The sequence below is a fragment of the Beta vulgaris genome, chromosome 2 (assembly GCF_026745355.1).
Source record: "Beta vulgaris subsp. vulgaris cultivar EL10 chromosome 2, EL10.2, whole genome shotgun sequence".
NCBI classification, from domain to species: domain Eukaryota; kingdom Viridiplantae; phylum Streptophyta; class Magnoliopsida; order Caryophyllales; family Amaranthaceae; genus Beta; species Beta vulgaris.
The window spans coordinates 20884486-20896211 of NC_079203.1; the positions used below are offsets into that span (position 1 = coordinate 20884486).

At 35.5% G+C, this 11726-nt stretch overlaps 1 protein-coding gene across 1 annotated transcript; it reads left to right on the top strand.

Moving 5' to 3' along the window:
* Window positions 1-2468: 2468 nt before the first annotated feature.
* Window positions 2469-8523, top strand: LOC104887055 (uncharacterized). The gene is made up of 10 exons (XM_019247935.3): window positions 2469-2714; window positions 2788-2898; window positions 2987-3052; window positions 3498-3665; window positions 3757-3867; window positions 6568-6639; window positions 6940-7023; window positions 7140-7240; window positions 7534-7618; window positions 7903-8523. The coding sequence occupies exons 1-10, from the start codon at window positions 2637-2639 to the stop codon at window positions 8278-8280; spliced, it is 1254 nt and encodes a 417-aa protein (XP_019103480.1). The 5' UTR covers window positions 2469-2636; the 3' UTR covers window positions 8281-8523.
* The last annotated feature ends 3203 nt before the right edge of the window (window positions 8524-11726 follow it).

The following is an 11726-nucleotide window of genomic DNA, read 5'->3' on the forward strand; positions in this document are numbered from 1 at the left end:
GGTGGAGAAAGAGCTGGGTTAGTTTCAGCTTCTTTGGCTGGGTTAGTTTCAGCTTCTTTGGGTGGGTTAGTTGGGTGAACAGTTGTTGAATCAGCATCTGCAGGGTTGGAGGTTTGAGTGAGTGAAGCTACAACTGTAGTGAGGGGTTCACTAAATGAAGCTGATGCAGAAGATGGGGGTGTAGGGGGAAATTTAGGTTTTGGGAATTAACTGAAGTTGTTGCTGTATGTTTCATGAATTCAGAAGGTGTAATGATGATTGCAGGCTCATCTAGTGAAGGTTCATTAGCTGATGTGGATGTTGTTTTTCTCAACTTCCTAGGACTGCACCTAAGTGGAATATTTGGGGTCTTTTTTGTAGGTTTACTGACTTTTCTGTGTGGGTCAGCTTTTTAGGGGGCCCTTTTGATGATGTGGATTTATGGTGGGGACCAACTGGTATATCATCAATCTGTTTTGTACTCTCACCAAGTGTGGTGGAAATTAAGGGCTGCTCAACAATTACAGTTGACTGACTAAGGAGGGGATCAGGGTTGGGCTGCATTGGCTCATTCAGGTTGGGCTGATTCAAAGGGCCTGCAACAGTGGGCTGATTAGAGTTATTGGCCTCATTCAAGTTGCGCTCATTAGGTGGAACTCCCTCAAGGCTGGCCTCCAAAAAATGAATTATTTCAGGTTGACCAATCTCATGTTTCACATATAAGTCAATACACTTCTCTTTCATCACTATAGCACCCATTTCCAACACTTCTTTGTCATTATACACCCTTCTTAAACCAACATCCAAATTCTGTCCTGGTAGACAGTAAAAGATATGCTCAATACCTACATACTTCCCACATTTTTTCACTAATTCAACAAGAAACCACAAGCACAACTCATCTGGGTCAACCTTAAAAGTTCTGCCTTCTCTACCTACATACTCGAAATACCCCAGTTTATGTTTTCTAAATACACCTCCATGCCAGAACCTCAAGCACACATATTCATCCATACCAACAAAAAGCCTATTAAAACAGTAAACAAAAACAATTCAACCACAACAATTTCACACACAACAACCAACAAGCAACTTACCTGAAAAAAAAAGTAGAACAACAAGTTTCTGCAACAATTTGATCATCAACAACAATTGGAAATAAAATGGAAGTACATAATTTATACAAAGAACTAAGGAACTAACCTGCACTCCTTCGCATTGTGCAAAGCAACGACTTTTTGCTTGGAATTTCCGCAACCCTAAAAACGCTCCCTTTCTTCAAATTCTTCAAAATTCCCAGAATTGAAGTGTTAATCCTCGCAATTAGAATCAAAGTGTTATGAGCTTCAAATTTTTTTGAAGAGAATTCAAGCTATGAAGTTGCAGAGAAATGGAGAGTTGTTCAGACAAGAACATTGGAGGGGAGACCCATTAATTCATATTTAGGAGGGAACAAGAGGGGCAATTATTTTATTAAACTTCAGAAATTAACGTTAGTAAAGAGGACAATTTTTTACTTACAAGTGTAGCAGGTTATTAGTGAACTGGGTCCACGTGTGTAAAGTATCCCCAATAGTTGGGACTGAACAATAAAAATGAAAGTTGGGACTGTTTTTGTCAGGACGCCCAAAGTTGGGATTGATAAAATCAATTTTTCCATAATAATAATGCATGGTTGCTAAATGCAACCTCACTTTACTAACACAGCCCAGTAAAATGCCTAAAATAACCCTCATAATTTCATTCACCATCTACCAATTATGCCTGCTTTATCCCTCTATCATTTCTCTGGCTTTTTTCTAGGGTTGTACCAATTTAATTTCTAGATATTCCTCCATTTTCGAATGATTTCTCCATAACAGCACAACAAATTATGTGATTTTTCTTCCTCCTTTCTCCATTTTTGTGGTTTCAAAACAGCAAACAGCAAATTGCGAGTTACAATTTGGAAGAATAAACTACGTAAATTATTGAAGGTTCAAATTTACTATTTCGTTCAATCTGCACGAAACAGTATAGACGGTTTCGTGCAATCTGCATGAAACAGAATAGACTATTTCGTGCAATCTACATGAAACGGTATAGACTATTTCGTGCAGATTGAACGAAACAGTCTATTCTGTTTCATGCAAATTGCACCAAATAAGGCAAATCGATGCATAATAATCGCCCGACAATGCATAATGACGAAAAAAATAAACAACATACATCAGATTGAAATTCGCTTGAGTCAAAATTATCGTCTATTGAGTATCAAATTAAAATTTGTTAATTAGGTCTTCTATGAATTTTTTTCTCTAACAGTTAGAAAGCAGGAGGAGAGAATATTTTTAGAGAGAGATTTTTTTTTGTTTTTTTTAGAAAGAATATGATGCCTAGTGCTGTTGGGATTGCTCCCTCTTTCTTCACCAAAAAAAAAAAAAAAAATTAAATAAATAAATAAAGTAACCCCATATATAAAGTCTACCCCAAATGTGAATATGAACTAACTAGTAACTCGGCGTTCCGTTCTGTCAAAAAAAAAAAAAAACTCGGCGTTCCGCGTTTGCTAATTGCTAGGTATAAACTGTAGCGGGTTTTAAAGAACCCAAATCTCTAACAGTAGCTGTAAATCGGTGGAGGAAGCTACCAATACCATATACTCTCAAGTCTCAACAATGACGAATCTCACTGCGGACAAGACTGAGGAGGAGCTTCGCAAGGAACTCGAAGCTCTTCAGCGTCAACAACGCGAGGTTTCTCTATCCCTCTCTCTTCTTTCTCCATCTCTTCTAAATTTCGATGCTAATTCTTTTGTGCCTTCTGCAGATAACAGAGCGTATTAGGGATCCAAGAGGACTTCGTCGTGGTGGATTTTCAGGCAACTCACCCAGGAATTTCGTCCCCAATCTTCCTCTTCAACGTGGATTTATCAGACCTGTATCTCTCTTTTCTCTTTCTATCTCATCAACTTCATTAAATTTACTGCTTTTTTTTAACTCTATTTTTTTTTTATTATTAATCTTAGGCTGACCGGACAAATTCCAAGGACGAGCCTCCTCCGAAGCGTCGGTTGTCTTCCGCTGTTGTCAAGGTTTCTGTTTACTCTTTTTGTTAAAATGTTGTTTCGCCAGAGTTGTTGAATTATTTCAGTGTGCCCTAATTTTGTGGGGAGCTCTTGATTAATAACTGTAGTGGCGGTATATTCTAGGACGAATGTTGTGTATTGAGTTATAAATATTGTTTGTAGAATCACAAATGTTGGATATGAAAATCAGGGTATCAATGTCATGTATTAGTCGTATAAAGTAGGTGAAACTTTTGTATACAACATTTGTCATCTTATTATATATACAACATTTCTATATTTTATGAACAGAAATTGCTCATAAGAGTTCTGAACTAGGTAGAGCTCTGAATTTTTTAGTTTGTGACTTGACAAGAGGGTTCAATAATTGGAAGATGGAACTTATTTATAGAAGTACTTGAATTGATTTATGGGGGATGACGTTTGATGGCTGAAAATTGATAAAATGAAGGTCGATGATGAGGAGGTGGCTGAAGGAGAGAACTCAGTTAGTGAAGTGCCAGGTGAAGATCTTGCCGCTGGTCTTTCCGTCTCTATTAGTAGGAACGGTCAGAGGTCTCCGGTTTCACAGCATAATCGTTCGTCCTATGCAAAAAATGGGGATCTACAAGCAGAAAATGTTAGTAATGTTGAATTGGTTTTGCATGTTTCTTCCTTTCCTTTTATTATGTTGAACCAGCTAATGATATTCCTGTTGGAATTCATGATAGGGACTTGATTATCAAGTGAAGGAGGTTCCAAGAGTTTTGCCGAAAGATGAGGATCCAAGATTGGTTAATAGAAATAGGAGGATGTTGGGCCAACTTTTGGGGACTCTGGAGGTATGGATTGGTTTTTATTGTAACTTTCACTTTTATTATCTTAAGTCTGGGTGTGGGTGATATATATTTGTGTGGGGTGTATTTGTGTGCTTGAAATTTTGATGTGTTTTCTGAAGGCCCTTCTCTTTCTTCGTGTCTTTGGCCCCCCTCTGCCCATGGCCAAATTTATGAACTTCTGTGACCAGAAGAGTTTTTAGGTTATTGAAAAAATTAACATCAGATATAGCTATTGTACAATTTTTTTTTTAGTTCGTATCAAATAGAGCTTGTCAATAGTCTTGTAAATGTAATCTTATGAGTGACTTTCCTTGATTTCTCTTATTGCATGGTAAAATTAAGGATACCTTACAAAAGGTGTTTGAAATCATGAAAAGAGAAATTTCAGATAGAACATAACTTCCATAAGTACCGTTATGTAAGTTCTAGTGAGGACATCAATTGATGTAAGCTCTATAAGTATGAGAAGCTGTTTTGAATACCTTTCAATCACAGAAGAAGTTATTAACTGGGATGCTAGATAGGAAGCAGGTAAGCGTTCGTGCTGGTTTGTCCTTTAGATTGAACTTAGACACAAGAGTTGTGTGCATCAAGCAAATTTGATATTGAACTAATATTCAATGCAAAGATGCATCCTATATCTACTATCATGATCAACTTGCTAAAGGTTACGACTGTTGTGAATTTAAGAATAATGACACGTAGACTGACTATCGCCTACTGAGCATTGTGTACCCTCTGCTCCTCTCTTTCGCCACATTTTTGGGGAGGATTTGAATTTTGTCTCAAACTTTATGTGTGTCGTTTTACCCAACTCAAAAGTTCTCTCCTACCTAAAAAAGATCCACTTTTGACAACAGAAAACTCACTCTGGAGCAATAGAAGGCAACAAAACTTTTGGAAATTACGGAACTTATTTTAACTATATGCAGATTTTAATTTAAAAACTATTATTAATAAATTAACAACTAATTAATAAATATACATAAATTTGTAATTTACTTTTAACATATTTTTTTATTAATTATGTTTTGAATTGATATCAACAAAGGTTATCTGTTAGCATGCTTTTTATTGTCATATTTAATTTTATTATAATAATATTAGTAATTCTTATTATTATCACTATCGGATATTACTGTTGTTGTTGTTGTTGTTGTTGTTGTTGATATACTAGAACTTATTAGAACTTTATTTTTATGAAATAAGTCAAAATAAGCTGAACAAAATGCAACTAGTACGTATATATTATTGGAACTTATTCTAAAATAAGTAAAAGAAAAAACATACTTGAGTGACGTAGGCAACATCTGATTATCTCAGGGTTGTATCCTTGGATGATTTTACTCGTTCTGCAACTAATACCAGGGTTAGGGAGAATTTTTTTTTGATTTCTTGATGAGTTTTTGGATGATCTTGCCCTTTCTGCAATTGATACAGGGTGAGGGGGGGTTCATCACAAGATTGAATCCTTCAATGATTCCTCCCTTTCTGCCTGGTTGAGATTTATGTACCTGTAATTCTTACGTTAAACGATCATGTACTTCAAAATTATTCAATTTCAGGTTCCTTTATATAGATGCCAAAAATTCTCAAATATGACATGAGTTAGGAACCAAGTATTCTGTCTTATGTCAGCACAAATGGCTATATGCTCTATGCACCAAGTAGCAATATATACTTTGACGAGCTAATGGGCATAAGTAGCTTTCTCTTATAAATACTCATAAGCTGGTTTCTTACCTTGGTAAATTTTGCTCTAACATAGTGATCAATGATCATGGTACACTTAAGGGATATTTTGTATGCTACATCCCCTTGATAGTGGTTAAGGGTAGCTCTTCTTGATTGCTCTTCTTGATTGGTTCGACTTATTTGAGGCATAAAGGTTTTTTGTGTTTGATATATATTCAGTTATTCTTGTTACATACTAGGAAGTTGGAAGTCTTGGAATACTTTAAAAGCATTACTCTATGTTTCCACTCAAAAGGGGCATGTAACAGGAATACATGATTCTTTTGACATGTTAGCCTGAATGATACAAAATGCTGCTGGTGTTTGCTTGTAAACTGGTCCTTTATGACTTCATTTCTGCACCTCAGTTTCTAGGATCCGTATCAATCACTCAATCCAAGGAGATCAAGTGCTGACTAGGGTAACTAAGCAAGTAGAACTCCCTCTTTAAAGGTTAACCTACCTGCTTGCTTTCCACGGTATGGAACTGTGTACATGACAGTTTCAACAGCTCCTCTGATCAGGTTTATGTGATTAGTTACCAGTGGCTGCTTCAGTTACAGACCCTTGATCCAAACTCCAACAAGTTCATGCGATTTCATGACACATTTGAAGTGTGGACAACTTAATGAGACATTCATTTAGTGAAATCTAACCAACCCGTCTTATAGTGCACTATGGCTTAAATGAGTCTCATCAAGGACCTCAATAATATTGGGAAATGGCAAGTTTGGCACAAGATTTAATCAAGTTTCTCTAATTCTTGGTAGATGGTTTAGGTTTGATTTGAATAATTCCTTACATGACTCAGTTACTTGAAAGTAAGCACATATTACTCCTTGCCCTACATGTTTCAATTGTATATCTGATTGTCAGTCTTTCAGATCTATATTTATTTTGTTATTTTTGTTTTTATTTTTTTTACCGTTGCTCTCAACTTCCCCCCCTTCCATTTTATCTGTATTTCAGAAATTTAAGAAGGAAGACATGCAGCTATCAGGGACAGATGCATACATGCGAAGATCAGACTCCTTGCAAAGAGTGAGTACATTCTTTTCCAAGTTTTCTTCACTGACGTGAATAAAAGACTTGTTGCTTTTATAGTACACATAGATCTAGTGTGTTCTGCCATTCCATTCTGATTTATTGCACTAGTAACTGGCAGAGTTTTCATCAGTAATGAACTTTTTTAGTCACTGGTCAATTTGTGTGCGTTTTCTGATCCGAGTACAAAGATAGCTGAAATCATTATTAACTTTGGTGCGAAGGACTAATAATGTGTACATCTAGCTACATTTTCATGATAAAGCTCTCACTGACAATGGAATTTGATCCTACTAGGCTGAGCAAAAAGCACGTGAAGAAAGCGAGAGGCTGCGGCAACAAGAACGCGAGCGAATTGCTGAAAACAGGAAGCGTGATTTGGTATGCTTACTATGTATATCTTCTTGCATGGTGGAGATGATAGTGCTTATTACTGTTCTTGTTTGTTATCTGGCCCTTTGGACATTCTGTATGTCTCACAATGTTTCTTTTGTTAGGTACTTAGAGCTCGCGTAGCCGCCAAGGCCGAGGAGAAGAAGCTGGAACTGCTTTTTCTTCAATGGAGCGAGCACCATAAGAAGCTTACAAATTTTTTAAGGTGCTTGTTTAGCTTCAAGGATGATATGTGCATGGTGTTCATTCAACTTTCTAATAATAGAGTGACTCTTTTCTTCTTTTGCTGCAGGTTAATTTTAATTTAGGTCCAAAAAGAGTCCATATTGAGAATTTTATTGAGCCAAAGATAAGTTTCAATTCATGTGCATGCCTTTCAAGCAACAGGATGACTTGATTATACCCGGTTTGGCATGTGATATTAGGTATTAATTTTGGTAAAGTATCAAGTTACTATGTCTGATTAGCAAGTGTTTTTCCTATTTTTTGGTGACTCAGGACAAAGACAGAGCCACCCATTTATTACATGCTTGCTAAGCCTATCGAAGAGAATGCTGAATTTAGTGAACAAAAGAAAGAGCAGGTGATTGTCGAAAACAATATCTTGCAACTTTAATTCTGTGAGAACCAAAGGTCCTGTAACTTTTGAAAAGTGAAAAAGGAAGTTTAACATCAGAGAAGAGGTCTATGTGGCCCAATATTGATTTTTGTATGTCAGACTAATTACTGAATATCTACATCATATTGTCATTCCAAGTTGGTGATGTATAATCGTCCTCTATCTAAGCTACAATTTGACTCCTTGCCCTACAAATAGTTCGTTGACTGAGTAGCTTTTATATTTGCATCTGCATAATCGAACTGCAGGCATTCTTGGAATGGAAGGCTACCAGGAGAGAGGAGCTTTCTGCCTATCAAAAAGAAATCCATGAGCAATATATTGCTAATGTGGAAAAGGATCTTGATAGATGGTTGACTGCGAGAAAAACAAGAAGTGCAAACAATGACGCAAACTTGCAGGAAACCATGGACAAAGAGTTGGAAACGCATAGGCTAGAACATGGGCCCAAGGCACGAAAAATTCCTGGTGCAAACAATGAAGATGAAGAGGAGGTTGAAGATATAAATCTTGGCGAGGATGACATGATGGATGATGTCCTTGGCCTTGATGAGAATGACAGAGTTGACGATCAGACCAAGCATGATGAAGACGATGGAAATCCACCGTTGAATGCTGTGGGGTAGTGTGGAGATGGACGCGTTACTGGTCTAAGCTGATTTTTGTTTGGTTTTCTTTATGATTCAGCTTTCTTTGTTATCTTTGGTCTATACAATGGGTTAGAACTTATGTTTTCATGGTAGCCTGTTACTCTAGGTAATTATTGCAGCCGTGGATGATGTTACCTTCCTGGTGGATTAGTACTGCCTTGTGAGTTGTGTCTAAGGTCAATTGCGACTACGTTTATTACAAGTGGTAAAACTTAATAACCTATGTCTTATGTGATCTGAATGAGTGGAACTAGACCTTGAAGTGTAATCGAAACAAGATGGTTCAATCTTGACTTAAATTATAAGTTGATCCCCTTACTTAAAAATTTCGAAAAGTAATGACCTATGTTGGACTTAAGAAATTTAACTCATGGATTTGATATTAATCCAAATTGGATGATTAGGGGGGTGTTTTTTTTTCATTTTAAAAAAAGAATTTATTGTTTAATCAAGCTTGATTAGGTCAAATTAGGGGTAAACATGGAGTGAAATTAAGGTTGATCAACTCTAATAAGGTTTAATTTAGTTATATAATATTAGTTTAAATATATTCAGGTGAAGAGAAAACATCTTATAGTTGAATAGGAATTGAACCATGTGTCTAATAATTTGATTATCATTACTGAACAATTTATGCAAATCAAGATTTTGAATGTAGCCAAGTCTTCTATAAGATATATTAAGAAGTTTTGGTCACTGACTTAACTAACAACTAATTTGGTCAAAAAAACTCTTTGAAAAGTTTGTTGGTAAAATAGAAGTTTACCATTCTTTGTTTTCTAGTTTGTCAAACTTTTTCCATTTTTTTGGAAAAAATTATCATTTACTCAATTTTTATGATGATGATTTTTAACTCTTTCTTTTTCCATTCTATTGCAAACATAAATGTAACAAAATTAATTTGATTTTGGAGGGGGTAGGGTGGGTGGGGTGAAATTCCCATAAAAGGAGTTAATGGAATTACCTAAGTGGTACTTGGATGAGAATCTTGAAGTCGCATTAAAAAAATGTGGAGAAAAAACTTGCTATTGAGGGACAAGGGTCACGTAGAAGTTGTCATTGAATCTTGAACTATAGATCTATAAACCTTATAGTTAGTTTTTTTTATCACGAAAGGGACAAATGTAATAAGTTATTGCATTTATAGTTTTTATCTCCTGAAGCCTCAATAAACCAAAAAAAAGACTTATAACTCCTTTAGTTACGAATAAATATTGAGTTTAGTGGTTGGTATTATGATTTAGTAAACCAACAAAATGAATTAAATAATCCAAGACAGACTTATAGAGAAAAAATAATCAAAAAATAAGAAGGTACCTAATTCACCAATTATAGATTACTTAGGGTCATTTTTAGAAGGTTTCCTTCATAGTTATGATGATTCTGAAATCAAATAGCCTATAGTTGAGATTATTGTGAGAGAAAGAGCAGGATTGGATAGGGAGGCGAACTAGTTCCTTGTTTGGATAAGAGATTTGGGAAGGAAGGGGAGGAAAAGTGATAGATCTATCTTTCTACCTTATTCAATAAACTTCATCTCTCCAAAATTGGAGAGATTTGAAGGGAAATAAAGCTCCACCTAAAATCTTCCTTTCCCCCATCTCCCCCCCCCCCATATTTTCCCTTATATGTTGCTATCCAAACAAAGTGTTAAAATATATTATTGATGTTAATATTATCTAGACCGACGAGTAATGTATGTCTGTACATCCTTCACATCTGGAGTTCTTCAAAGTTTCTCATACGCTTGCAAATAAGCTTATAGTTACGCAAATCATATGACAACAGAAGAGCAAACAAGAGATGTCATTAGGTCCTACAAGGTGTAACGAGTACCATTTATCTAATTCGTGTATTGTTCACTGTGCTCCTATCATACAAAATACAACATTTACGAAAATGTAAGCGAACAATTTAATGTTGAAGTAGAACATTACAAGAATCCATTTATGAAAACGAACATTATACTGTTGAAGTGGAACATTATAAGAATCTACTTATGAATTCGAATATTTTACTATTGAAGTGGTTCATTTACGAGAATAAATATTTTACAAGGATTCACTTACAAAAACTAACATTTTAGTGTTGAAGTGGAACCTTTTTTATAAGGGAATAAAACTAGTATATAAACAAAGGTACCAATTTAAAATTTGAACATTGAACTTTTTTTTTTTTTTTTTGAAATTGAGTAAAAGCAACAATTACATACACAACAATCTCTTTGTAATACACCCATATAAAAATTAAAGCCCTCCCCTTCTACATCCTATTGCTATATTATGTGCATCACTTACATACCTTTTTAATCTCTACTTGTGAGCATAAGGATGACAAAAATTTTATGTCTTCAATTGGCACTTGTAATTATGTTACAAGAATTCTTCAGGAAATATATAACTAATTTTGAATCCGCGAGGATTTGGATATTTGGTTATTTTTACATGCCTGTTCTAGTCCTTCTAATATCGCCATGAGCTCTTTTTGTATGGGTGAATTTGCGAGAACCTTATTACCTCCCGCACACCTCTTCCCTTTATTATGAATCACCCATCTTATTGTTGCATTAGTGTCGAGCTGTTCTTTGTCGTTGCTCCTCTTTTTCCATGCCCCATTTACTTGAACATATACTGTATCCCGATGTGCACCAGTACTATTTTGTCAACCGTTTTCATCCTTCTCGCTCATGTGTGATTCACTTCTATTATTTTTGTCATCCAAAGCTTTTTGTTGGCTTTTCATTCTTAACCATCAGTTCATGTTGTGGTTCACATGATGAATAATACACCAAGGATCACATTCCCTTCTTTTAAAGCTTATATCATTGCGATGTTTTCATATTTTCTAGAGAGTGACAATGAGTTGTACACATCCTGAAGTAACCCTTCTATATGTATTCAGGTAATAAATGTTGTTTGATACCCAGTCGTGTAATGGGATGTGGTGCTGCGTTTTTACTCTCATACCCAGATTTGAGGACTCACATACCCTTTTGGAAATGTCACAATCCTTAAGTAAATGTTCCGTTGTTTATGATGTCGTTCTACACATTTTACACGTACCCTGCTTCTTTATCTCTCGTCTATTTAGCTCATGCATTACTGGGATTATACCCCTTGATAGCCTCCATATAAAAATTTCCATTTAAGGGGGCATTTCAAGTCCCCATATTATTCTCCATATTTTGTTCTCATTTTTGTTGTTCCGAACTATTAAGCTCTAATAGCCTGATTTAGTGGTATATTCTCCGTTTTTTTGTGAGAGTCCACAATAATTCATCATTCTGTTGCCTTAGAGATACATATGTAGATAATATTGCAGTAGCATAATCTCTAGTAAACGATCCGCATATTTTCTCTTTATATCCCACTCTTTACTTGTTTTGAAAAGTGTGTTAACCAGTTTAAGTAGTAAACCCTCCT